Source organism: Rhinatrema bivittatum, chromosome 2, assembly GCF_901001135.1.
Source record: "Rhinatrema bivittatum chromosome 2, aRhiBiv1.1, whole genome shotgun sequence".
Classification (NCBI taxonomy): domain Eukaryota; kingdom Metazoa; phylum Chordata; class Amphibia; order Gymnophiona; family Rhinatrematidae; genus Rhinatrema; species Rhinatrema bivittatum.
In genome coordinates this window covers 445,470,255-445,483,387 of record NC_042616.1, presented here as the reverse complement: position 1 = coordinate 445,483,387, position 13,133 = coordinate 445,470,255, and the positions used below count along the sequence as shown (strand labels likewise).

The 13,133-nt window shown below is 45.1% G+C and overlaps 1 protein-coding gene across 2 annotated transcripts in view; it reads right to left on the bottom strand.

Moving 5' to 3' along the window:
- Positions 1–13,133, bottom strand: part of MYO10 (myosin X) — a 434,555-nt gene that overhangs the window by 162,251 nt on the left and 259,171 nt on the right. For both annotated transcript variants that reach the window (XM_029590330.1, XM_029590331.1), the window contains exons 5-9: positions 5,058–5,192; positions 3,266–3,390; positions 2,672–2,685; positions 2,487–2,571; positions 328–431 (exon numbers count right to left, since the gene is read on the bottom strand). In XM_029590330.1, coding sequence (XP_029446190.1) covers positions 328–431; positions 2,487–2,571; positions 2,672–2,685; positions 3,266–3,390; positions 5,058–5,192 — 463 coding nt within the window. The remainder of the gene's footprint in view (positions 1–327; positions 432–2,486; positions 2,572–2,671; positions 2,686–3,265; positions 3,391–5,057; positions 5,193–13,133) is intronic.

Below are 13,133 nucleotides of genomic sequence, written 5' to 3'. Positions count from 1 at the left end.
AGAGGATGGGCCCACCACCCAATGCTCTCTATTACCACATTCACGCTGCAGGTGAAGCCACCTCCGTGCTAATCCCGCCCCCAAGCCCGGGTACATAAACGATGGGCTTGTGCAAAACGGGCAGGGAAAGCGCCACACGTATGGCTTTCCTTCACAATCACAAATGCCAGCTTTAACAGGGTGGACCGCGCAGCCCCGCAGCCCCGCCAAAGCAGGACTGGGCTGAGGACATGCCGGAACCTTTATTTCAGCAGCGGACTAACCGGCCTCCCGGAGGAACATCATCCGCCTCGCGCCGGCAAGGACTCACCCACCCAGGCGACTGACCTGCACTTCCAGGAAGGTTTCCCTGTCGTTGATTGTCTGATCCGCAGTGCATCCAGACTGAGTCAAGTAGTGATAATTCTCCACTCGAGATAAATAAAACGCCTCTGCAAAAAAAAAAAAAGACTATTGTAAATGGAATTTAATTTCAATTGGACTGCCATGTAGCTCAGGACAGACTTGGAAAAGGCAGACTATCAAATATTTATAAATAAAATGCCTGAGGGTGAAGCCACCTTCCACTGTAGCCACCCAGTACTAACAGTTACCATCTGTGCCCAGAGTCACTGAGGCCTTTCAGAACTTCCAGTGCACATTACCTGGTAAGTTATTCTTGAAAGACTATCCCTTCAGATTTTAAATGCCAAACGCAATTTAAACAAATGCTGGGTATATGCACGTGGGTGGTCCCCAACCCCCTCCCCTCCGACAGGTGCTGGTGGTTTACGTTATGCATTCCCTTGAAAGAGCCTGTCTAATCTCCGGCTGTACATCAACCCTGAATGGATAATTTGCAGAGAAGCGAGGTGTAAGAAATGCAGGTTTCCTTTCCACTCCCACCGAGGCCTGCTCTCAAACATGTCAAGGTCGCCTCGGGGCAGACGCGCTTCTAGCAGTAGGGTCCACGCTGTTGTGCTTCATTTTTGCTTCCCCTTTCACCTCGGGATGGAAGGGGGGCACTTATCAGAGCAGGCGGCTGGTACAAGTACGGAAGGGTATTTGTTCAAAACCTGCATGACATCAACTCCGAAACGTACATAAACCAGAGCTACCCTGTGAGAACAGGGAAGCATCGATCTGCTTTCGTCGGAAGGGCAACCTTCATGCTGCCATCAAGGGCGGATGGATATCTAGCAGGTGACTTTCCAATTGGATTTCTGTTGAACCAAAGACCAGCTTGATCAGGTTCTCTGGGGGAGGGAGGGTAGATGGCAGGGCTTCTGGTTGGCACAAAAATAGTGCCGAGGGAGGGTCATTCCTCAAGCCCACTGCCTCCTAGGATGCCAGAAGTGGAGAACTACTTTAGTGGCTAGAAGCAGCACTCTAATCCAGCCTCTTCCCCACCGACTCACACTGTGACCTTCGATAAGTTACTATGCCTTCCACTGCCTCACAATACCATCGGACTGTAAACCCTCTCTGCACCCTGAACAGTAACTCGCCTCGGACAGAGCTTTAGAAAGTTGAGTAATTAAATCTAAATCCGTCTGTGGAATGGAAATAAAAAAATTAAAAAAATCTAAGGGTAGGAGAGATTTCCAGCAAGACATTCTGAAAGCCTCTTCCTCCCCCACCTGCTGAGGTGCATCCATCAGGTGGCCAGCAACAGGGAACATTGACTCACTAGCCATCGTATAGGAGGCGGCAAGCGAGCTGGTATTACCCGGGGAACACTAGGGATGTGCTCAGCAGCGGAGCAGCAGCGCAGTCAGTCTGATCGACTTCTCTGTGTCGCAAACTCTTGGTGAGCCAGCAGCACCCAGCCAGGAAGGCCCTCGCATCAGGCAGCATGGAAGCCATCCTTCATGACTCCTTTGGTGCTGCAATGCAGGCTCCTGGAACTGTAGCCAAAGACCTCGTTACCATAACGGAGCGAACCACTGAACGCTTCCCACAGGATCACGTTTCATTCACCGCAGAGGGTTTGTTTTTTTTTACACAGTGATGTCAACGTGCAGCAGTTCACTTCTGTGAAGGACATGGGGTGAAATTTTTTTTTTTTTTTTTAAATCGTGCTCAAACTCAGACACAGAATTTTGTATCTGTGAAGGAATGAAGAGGTCGGAAATATGCAGTATTTTGAAAAATCATAAAAAGGTATAAGCATTCACCTTCTGCAGGGGTGTGGGTAGCATAGCTGCTCCAGTAATGCACAGATGCAATGAAACACTATTTTTTTTTTACGTTACATCATCCACCAGTGCACTGGAGCCCAGTAATCGCTCTCCAGTGTTTAGTAAATTCTTATAGTGATATGCTCTTGACCAATCTGCGCATGAGCTCAAGCAATCTGAAGAGCCTGCTAGGATAACATGAATCCCATCTGTTTGCTGCTTTACCACGGTTAAATTCCAAGAGGCTGTCCAAGCGTTAGAAGAGCACAGCACAATCCCGTTGACAAGCAGCTTAGCCCTATCAGCTGTGTGCCGTGCCCCACTCACCTCTCGCCTCCTCTTCTAGTCCTGCCAGCAGTGCGTAGAATATGTGGTAATTCCTCTCCCCGGGATTCTGCCTTACTACTCGGTTCTAAAACAAAGAAAATACAGCTTCCAGTCAGCTGGTCTCAATTTAAGCTATTTTACAAAATTATTAAGTGCGGTTTACATTAAAGCAAAGGCGGACTTACTTTTTCTAATAAATCTTTGTTTGGAGGAAAAAAGCTGGGTTAAGGAACATAAAAGGATCAAAATCAACTGTGTTCAGGTTTCCGTGTTTCTCCATATTTCAGCTTCTCTCAACAATGTTTCTAAAAGCGTTCCACAAGTGCGTTCTCCCGAGAGGAGCCAAAGGAAAGCTCGTTCGCGGGTGTTGCAAATACAGACACACACACACACGTCTAGCTGCTGCCCCCTCCCTTCTGCAAGGCCACTTCTAGCGGGGAAGAAAGCAAGACCTGGCTGTGTCCAGGCAGGTTTCAAAATACAGAGGGAATGTTTTCAACTTCATTGAGCTAAAATGGAGTATGAACGGGCTGTAAATAACATGTAGATATACTCGTGCAGTTGAAGAGAAGATCAAGGACCATCTTTCTAAAACGAGTTCCAGAGTTTTCTGCCTGATTCCTTCCTGTCTGCCACCCTATTATACGGCAACGATATTGGTGGAAAAGAAGCCCTCTCTGCAACAGGTCATTTTCACATTCCCTCGCCCCCGCGTGTGTCATGCAACCATGCACATGTGTTATGTAAAGGAGGCCTGGCAGCAAGAACAGTGAGGATACAATCTACCATTCTTCCTCCCTGAATGTTGCCCTTCTGACAGATGTTCAACTGAATGAACTTGCCAAAGCGGCTCGAGTTGTTGTTGTAAACAGTCTTCGCGTTGCCGAAAGCTTCCATGATTGGGCTGCGAAGAGAAGTGTGAAAGGGAGAGAATGGTTAGAGCTGGGGACCGAGGCATGCAAGCGCCCCTCCCTGCAGGTGCAGAGAAAGGGCCAGAAACTGCACACAAAGCCATGATCAGAGCAACATCAATCCTCCCCACTTCTTGCACAGGTTCTGGCTTTTGTGCCAGACACCCAAGGATGGGCACTGAGAGACAAAGCATCTCCTTAAAGGAATCTACACCTTAGATTCCATCTGCATTAATCGTACAGTCTTGTCCTCATGTGGTTTTACCCTGGTTTTCATCTGTGACTCAGTAGGATTCCACCGCAATAGTTTCATGGCACTATCCTACGTGAATACATAAATATTCAGAGAAATATTTCTCCTCCACCTAGTTACCCACTTCCTTCTTACCTGTCCCACCACACTGACATAAAAGGAGCATTGTCTTACCGTGATAAACATTCCCTGCCCCACAAGCTGACATTGCTCATTCCCACATCCATATTTTCAGTCTTTAAGAAATTGTCATGGGAATTTCTCAATGTTTATTATAATTAAGGAAAATGGGAGAAAAATCTATGGAAAATGATGAGTTATCTCCCCCCCCACTGATTTTCTTCCATTTTTGTTTGTGATAATAAAAGACTGAGAAATCTCAGGAACAAAATACAGTGAAAACTGAAAAGGAAGGTCACTGCACACCCTATTAGCACTGCAAGCACCTCTGGCAAGACTTCCTTTAGCACTATCCATGTGCATTATTGGGAGGGGGTGGGGGCAATAGGGATGTGCAAGTGTAGGAAATGTCATTTCCTATGTTGCTTCATGTAGTTTTCTAAATAAAGTGACAAAAAAAAATGAAATTTCATTTTGTTATTTCTAGCAATTTATGCACACTGTTTTGAAATAGCATGCACTAAAACATTTCAGCATACACACACACACAAAAAGATAAAAACAGCATAAAAATTAAATAAAAAAAGTAAAAAAAAAAAAAAAAAAATAGCCACACAATTTTTTTGTACTCATCCCTATGGAGTAGTGCCTAATGCTGCAAGCGAATTGTGGATTCTTGAGAGTCTGCTGTAGCTCCTGTGGCAGCTCTGGTGCGCTCAGCCTGCAGGCAGCACGTCCGAGGGCCACGGAGGCAGCCAGAGCCACCATAGAGACTCGGGTTACAAGGAAGCACCATTTTCGACAAACCAAAAATCCTGTACTCTGAAGAATGCTTAAAAAAACTGTGCACTTCACAGATCAAAAAATAAGGAAGAACCTGGGCATCTACAAAACAGAGAAAAATCCTGCCAAATAGCTAAGCGGTTGTCGCTGACAACCTGAGCATCTCTGGGGGAAACAGGTGATGGGAGAAGAGAGACGGCAAGAGATTTCCAGGTCTGACCCATCATCCCCCCAAGGCCAATAACCTTCAGAAGTCCCTTATCTGGAGCTTGCATTACTGTTATGAAACACACATAGATTGAAGGAAAAAAAAATTAAATTATTCAAGATGTGACAGTGACACACAACACACCATATACTGCCATGGCAGTTTATGGTATCAGGCAGCTCCCATACCACGGCCAATCAGGAAGCCGGGCACTCTTGCCCCCACCATGCTCGCAAGCGACGATCCAGTCCCTCCTGTAACCCTGTGGGATGCAGCGATGCACTTCTGTACCATACCTGCTCTCCAGGATTGCCTGCTCCACACATGCAGTCTTCACCTTCAGCGAAAGCTCCAGCGAGTGCTGGCTCATGGCAGACAGGAATCTGAGAATCAGCTTTGTGCTTTCCGTCTTACCCGCGCCACTCTCGCCACTAAAATACAAAAAAAAAAAAGACAAGCAGAAAAGTGAGCCATCAAACTTTGTTCTTTGCAGGCCAGAAAGCTTTGTATACGCCACCTATGCACACAAAGATTTTAAACATCCAGCCTCCCGCATACAATACATATAACCTGCTACTGTAAAGCTCTACGGGCCCAGTTACTCAGCCTGCTCCACTATATGCATGAGAAGAGACCTTTAACGAGAACTTCTAAATGCAAATTAAGCGGGTTCTTCACAATATAACGGGCAATGAGACTCAGCATCAGTGCCGTGAACTACCACAAAAAGTCCTGGGTTCAAGTCTCAGCTCCGCTTTTTCACTCCCTGGGTCAGCTGAGGAGGCTATTGAGGGAGTTGCGGTTATGCTAAAATTGTTCTTACCTGATCATTTTCTTTCCATGAGTCCTGCTAGACCAACCCATTATTCTTGGGATTGCCCTGTTCCTCAGCTACTGGAGACAGAAGTCTCATCCCTCCTGCTAGACCTGTCCATTTGTTACACTTGGGAGATGCTAAAGCTGCCCCCTCTGTGAAGGGTGGGAGAAAGACAGGACTGCCCTAAGCAGTCCTGGTATCCAGTCCTGGATATCCAGCCTGAAGTACTTTGAAAACGAGGGTAGGTCTGACCAAGTGGGGGACCCTGCAGCTTTCCCCTGGTGAGAGACTCAAAGCCTCTGCCCAAGAAGATGCCTGTGTGCAGTGCCAAAGGTGCCTGTTCAAAGCCATACCTCCCCCCCTCTACCAGGATGGTGGTTTTATGGGCCACAACTGATGTAAGCGCATTGATTCTTGGGACCCACAACAATTTATTCTTATTCGTTAAGGAGGGGATACAAATTTCCTCATCACCTCTGCCCTGAGGGAGCCCCATTCTGTCGCAACATCCATCTTACAGCCTCAAGTAAGGGAAAAGTCTTTAAGCACATCCTAGTAGGATAGGGTCGCCTTCCATTATGTAATCTGCCTTGATGGTTGCTATCCTCAAGGCTGCCTGAATGCTGGCGATGAGGACAGAGTTCCTCCTTTCGGAAGAGGCGGACCACAGAGAAGGTCTCCCCTCCCCCCCCCCAGAGTAGCACTGCACTTCTTCCTGCGAGCTCCTGGGTGGAGGAAGGCTTCACTCCAGGGCAACTAGCCATGGTAGCCCCCTCCCCGCCCCCTAAAAAAAGGGGACACCGGAGTCCAGGGGAACAGATTACAAGGCACAGAGCAGAACCTTGTTCTAGACCTTGCTAGGGACCTGGCAGGGACTCACCTCTAGGGGGGGTTTCCCCCAGATTTTGTTGTCATTATGTACCAGGCCTTCTTGCACTACACAGAAACCAGTCTGTATGGCAGGTGCAAAAACCCTAGCCCATAGTTCCTTGGGGGACAGATCTGGAGCCCCTAAAATGCTTGCAGGATGCATGGAGGCTGAGGGGTTCTCCTGGGGTAACAGTCACACCGGACTCTGGGGAGGAAGGACGGTCGACGGCAAGTTGGCATCGGATCTTCCCCTAGGTAAGTGCAGAAATATCTGTTGCCAATGTGCTTCTTTTGTGTTGTCCTTCCCCTGCATGAGTGGGGTTACCACTGGGCCCTTCCTGAGGGTCAACGTCTGGCCCACCATCACACGGGATGAGCGATATTACCAAGGCGCATTTTGGATGCGCTAATCCCTGATTTGCATCAGGGGATATGGACGGGCGTGCAGCCAGCGCACAGTATAGCTTCAACCTGTTAGATTACTACACTTTGGGTAAACTTCCTCCCAGCCACAGGGCCAGCCAAAACACTTCTGGTTCTCGGTCCCTTTACATGAATAAGCATTCAGTGTGCAGCAACATCTTGGGCCATTTGTAACACCTGTGTACAATGACTGCAACCAAGAAACTCTCTCCCCAACCTCAAAAAAAACGCCATCAAGCAAGTGCCCCCCCCCCCCCCCCGGAACAGAAATTGCCCGCCTTGACTCCCTTCCCCCGGGCATAGCAGCTCAGACCCGCTTCTCATTGCCCCAAGTCACACCACACACAAGGAATAAGATGATCCTTGTGTAAGACCGGCATGACCAGTTCTAGGCACCTGGCATCCCAGGAGCCAACGAGCGCAATTATAGTAAAAATATTTTAATTCCTTCCATCTTGCTAAATTGTGGTAATAATTATTTCCACAGGGATGGGGCAATTTTCAAAACAATCATTGATTTATTTTATTTTAAAAACCTAAATTCTGCACATTTCCAATTGTTCAAGACGGAAAACAAGATTGGGTACTTGCAAAGTCCAGAGGTACTATTATTTTTTTTTACCTGAAGACTTTACACCAATTCTCAGTTGCTTAGGGACCTGCTTTTACCGTGGATATTTTCTCTTAAAAAAAAAAAATGCACATAATTCTGATAATGCAAAATTCCATGTGTTGTTGCCTCCCCAGGCCTCACCTCCATGAAAAGTCTGGTAAAAAGTAGATATTAGCAGGGGGGCTTGTTTGGGATTTCTATTTATGCTTATCGTATCATTAATACATGAATCTTGGGAAGGGAGAGGAATTCTGATATTAGTGTTTTTATTATGCATTCTGTTCTAGCTCCTCAGAGTTAGGGTTGACTAATATAGATCTTATATTTTTATTTATATTTTATGATGTATTTACATTGATATTATGTATATTATGCTATTAGACCTAAGAACATAAGAACATAAGAAATTGCCATGCTGGGTCAGACCAAGGGTCCATCAAGCCCAGCATCCTGTTTCCAACAGAGACCAAACCAGGCCGCAAGAACCTGGCAAGTACCCAAACACTAAGAAGATCCCATGCAACTGATGCAATCAATAGCAGTGGCTATTCCCTAAGTAAAATTGATTAATAGCCATTAATGGACTTCTCCTCCAAGAACTTATCCAAACCTTTTTTGAACCCAGCTACACTAACTGCACTAACCACATCCTCTGGCAACAAATTCCAGAGCTTTATTGTGCGTTGAGTGAAAAAGAATTTTCTCCGATTAGTCTTAAATGTGCTACTTGCTAACTTCATGGAATGCCCCCTAGTCCTTCTATTATTCGAAAGTGAAAATAACCGAGTCACATCTACTCGTTCAAGACCTCTCATGATCTTAAAGACCTCTATCATATCCCCCCTCAGCCGTCTCTTCTCCAAGCTGAACAGCCCTAATCTCTTCAGCCTATCCTCATAGGGGAGCTGTTCCATCCCCTTTATCATTTTGGTTGCCCTTCTCTGTACCTTCTCCATCGCAAGTATATCTTTTTTGAGATGCGGCGACCAGAACTGTACACAGTATTCAAGGTATGGTCTCACCATGGAGCGATATAGAGGCATTATGACATTTTCTGTTCTATTAACCATTCCCTTCCTAATAATTCCTAACATTCTATTTGCTTTTTTGACTGCTGCAGCACACTGAGCCGACGATTTTAAAGTATTATCCACTATGATGCCTAGATCTTTTTCCTGGGTGGTAGCTCCTAATATGGAACCTAACATCGTGTAACTACAGCAACGGTTATTTTTCCCTATATGCAACACCTTGCACTTGTCCACATTAAATTTCATCTGCCATTTGGATGCCCAATCTTCAAGTCTTGCAAGGTCCTCCTGCAATATATCACAGTCTGCTTGAGATTTAACTACTCTAAATAATTTTGTATCATCTGCAAATTTGATAACCTCACTAGTCGTATTCCTTTCCAGATCATTTATATATATATTGAAAAGCACCGGCCCAAGTACAGATCCCTGAGGCAATCCACTGTTTACCCTTTTCCACTGAGAAAATTGACCATTTAATCCTACTCTCTGTTTCCTGTCTTTTAACCAGCTTGTAATCCACGAAAGGACATCGCCTCCTATCCCATGACTTTTTAGTTTACGTAGAAGCCTCTCATAAGGGACTTTGTCAAACGCCTTCTGAAAATCCAAATACACTACATCTACCGGTTCACCTTTATCCACATGTATCCACCTGTTGTAGCTTGCACTGGGTACGGGCTATGATCGCAGAAAAAGTGTGAACAAACTGAAATTGCATTGCAAATTACACCATGCAGTCCTGGTGGAGGGTCCTGACTGCTGTAAGAGTTGATACAAAAGGAAAGTAAGGACAATTCCCATTATATTACACTACCCTGCAGTGAGAGCCTGTGGGACATGACACACCAGTATCTCATAAGAACCCTCCTCCCAAAGGGTCATAATCTTCTCACACTCATTTGTCCACTAACATTTTGAAGAGGTCCTAACTAGCAACAGCAACTACAGTTGTGTCCTACTGCAGGCGAAAGCCAGGGAACTGCAAGATTACCCCACAGGGGAACGTCTTCTTGCCTCACACTCTCCTGACCAAGTCAGACGGCACACGAGAGCAGGGAGAGAAAGGAGCTAGCTGTCCCCAGGAATGGGACTGCGTCACCGAAGCAAAGGGATGCCAATACAGCACAGCACTTGGGAGAGAGAAGAATTGGATGCGGATATTATTCTGCACATCCCTCCCTTATCAACAGAGCAGTGCAACAACACTGTCCTGCATCCAATGTCAGACTTGGCAGCAGTACAAGCAAAAAGTCCTATAAACGATACCAGCCTTTAAAGTACTCCTGGTTTTGAGGCTGCAGTGGGAAGGGCGTTTTGTACCATTTAGGGAAACCAGGCAGCGGTACGTGCATCCCACATCTTCCAGAGAATCGTTTTAGACGTGACCCACACCAGTCCTCTCATAGGTTACTTAGAGATGGTCAATACCTTGGCACATTTGCTACCAATGATTTTCTGGCACAAAAAGGGGATGAATTTCCACAAAAGTTTGAAAATTTGCAAAATCAATCCTTTTTTTGGGTTACCATATGTCCAATCTATGCGCACACACTATAGGACTTTTTGATTGATTTATTGTAAATAAGTACCTCGCCTTAACTTATAATTTTAGAACCCAGTTACAATTATGTTCCTTTTATTATATTGCTCAATTTGATTGTTCCTCTCTCTCCTTCTGCCCTATCCTTTCTTGCTGCTCTTCCCCTGCCCCCCTCTCACCCTTCTCTTGCCTGCTCCCCCTCTCCCCCACCCCTGTTCATTGTATTTTCTACCTGCTTCAGTTTTTTGTAAACCGGCATGATATGCCCTATGAATGCCGGTATATGAAAAGTTTCATAAATAAATAAATAAATGTGTTTACAAGAGGGTCAGAGACTTCTGCACCTTCTTTCCAGCTTGTCAACTGATGGCCCTGAAGGGTACAGCCAAGGAAGGCTCCCCTGATCCCCCTGCCAACTGTGAAGTTATTTTCTCCCAACTGGGGATGGACTTGACAGAACCGTGAGCGGATTCCAGTATATTGTGTTCATCAATAACATACCCACAGGTGATCCCACTCTGCAATGGCTCCGTCTGGGTTATAATCAGACTTTCAGCCATTTGGGAATCTCTAGGAAGATTCTCACCAAAACGGGAGCAAATTCAAGTCAAGGCCACTAAAGGAAGCGTGCAAAACGTTCGGCATAAAGCCACTATGGATATCTGCCCATTACCCCTAAACTGATAACTTAGTGGAGCATTTCAACCAAACTCTGAAGGCCATATTGCACCAGTTTATCATGGAAGATGTATATGACTAGGATAAACTAATGTCTCATATTGCAAAGAGCAGCATCTGTGTCCCCCAGGCTCGGACAGGCTTCACTTCCTTTGAATTGCTGTATGGGTGGCTCCCAAGAGGAATGGTAGGCATCATACAAGTAGTATGAAATGAACTCCAACCCCAGAATACGAGTGTTACCGACTACATAGCTCAACTATATAAGAGACAAATAAATCAGTCAGGCTGCACAGGTTAACATACAGAAGGCCCCGACAGACAGTGCAGGACCAACAATATAACCATAGAGTCAGGAGGCATGAATCTGCCTCAGGAGACAGGGTACTAGTGCTCCTCCCCCCATAAGTACCAAAAAAACTCTTTGCAAAATGGAGGGGACTATTTGAAGTCTGACGATGACTGGGGCCAGTAAATTATGAGGCATGGCACCCAAGATGAAGATCTAAGGAGGGGAGGGGAGGTCAAGACAGTGGAAAAGCTCTACCCCAGACAGCCACTTCAAGATCCAAGCCTTATCAAACAATTCACAGTGCCTTCAGTGGCTCCAGGGAAGACGAGGAAGACCCACCTAATTTCCCACTCCATAAACAATAAGCTAAAGATGTCAATAATCCCACCATTTACACAAAGCCATGAGAGAAGAAAAGAAACATGCAAACTGGAGATGAAGAAAGAGCTGCAAAGTTCCTGGTCTAGCTTAATTGCCCTGGTACCCAAATCTAATGGTACAGGCTGCTTTTTCATTGACTTTCACCAAGTCAATGCAATTTCCCAGTTCAATACATAGTCCATGCCCTAGTCAGCGAGCTCCTGGACAATCTGAGAATGGTCAAGTACATCTTCACATTGGACTTGATGAAGGGATATTGGCAGATTCCTCTGGAGCCAGAGTACAATCTCAAAAGGCCTGTGTTGTCACTTACCTCAACAAATTGACAATATACTCGTAAAGTGGAAATTTTAACTCAAGTCAAATAGCTACAGTCATCTAGACCAGGGGGAAAGCTCCCTGGCCAAAAGCTGAGACCCAGTAATTGGGTTATATCATCAGCAATGGTCAAATAAAGTTCATAATTTTGAACGTTCAAACCATCCATTATTGTTTATGAACAAGCAGCAAGTTTGATCATTCCTGCTCTTATGGCATACTACCACAAGTTCATTCCCTACTTTGTCTAAGTATCTACCTAACTTACAGACCCTAGTGAGGAAGATAGTACAGACACAGGTCAAATGTATGGCAGTATACATAGGCAGCTTCAGGGAATTAAAGCAGATTTTGTGCTAAGAGTCAGCACTTTATGGTATAAACTTCAACAAATAATTTATCCTCCAAACAGATCTTTATAAGGGTTAAGGGTAGTTCCTCCCACTAGGCAGGTGGCAAAGAACACCCAAGATTCTGAGTAGGAAATGGTTTCCAAGGGAAAACACTATTCAGTTATTTATTTTATTTAGGCATTTTTTATATACCGAACAAATCGTATACACTTCATGTCTATTTACATAAATGTTGGACAAGTTATTAATACTTTGTCCCAAAAACTTATAATAAAATAAAATAAAAAATGGAACGTAACTGAATTAAAACAATTCAATTATGTAATTGTGAAAGTGTGTTTGTCAGTGAAGTGGGCATGGGAGAGATTGCTTTTTTCAAGCTGGTGGCCAACCATGCTCTTATGGTGGCTGCACCAGGTGAAAGCTACTAACCCAAGAATCACCTCAGTCTACAGATATTTCCAATTAAGACACGGTTGCAGGGTACTGAACCAAAATGAAGACACTCTCTCTAGGGAAGAAGGGCTTCAGGCTTCTGCTGAATGCACAGCTGCATTTTTCACAGGTGGGAGATGTGTGATTGAGTTTCCAATTCACCCAGGAGATGGGAAGATAGCAACAGCTAGTATGTCCAAGGACATACTGAAGAAACTCCCAGGGGAGAAAGTGAAAATCACCCAAAAGATTAGCACACTTCAAGAAACAGAGGGCACTGGGAGTAGGAGTCCTATAAAAGAGGGAGGGCCAGAAGTCCATAACCTCCTTTGCTTTCTTTTCCCTGCCCAAAAACATGAAGTGAAAAGGATAGGGAAAGCAAAGCAAAAGAGGGCTGGAGGTCTGGGCCAGTTCTGCAGAGACAAACAAAAGGCCAGACCTTGGGGATGCAGTAAGAATGGATGTAGCACTAGAGGTAAAGACGGCGAATTCTGGCCATGGTAGCAGTTTTCATTTTTTTATATATTAGTTGTGTTATTGCTTTGCTATAGTATATGTTTATTGCATTTTATGCTGTATTATAATTTTTTGTAAATTTATGAACTTGTATTTTTGTGT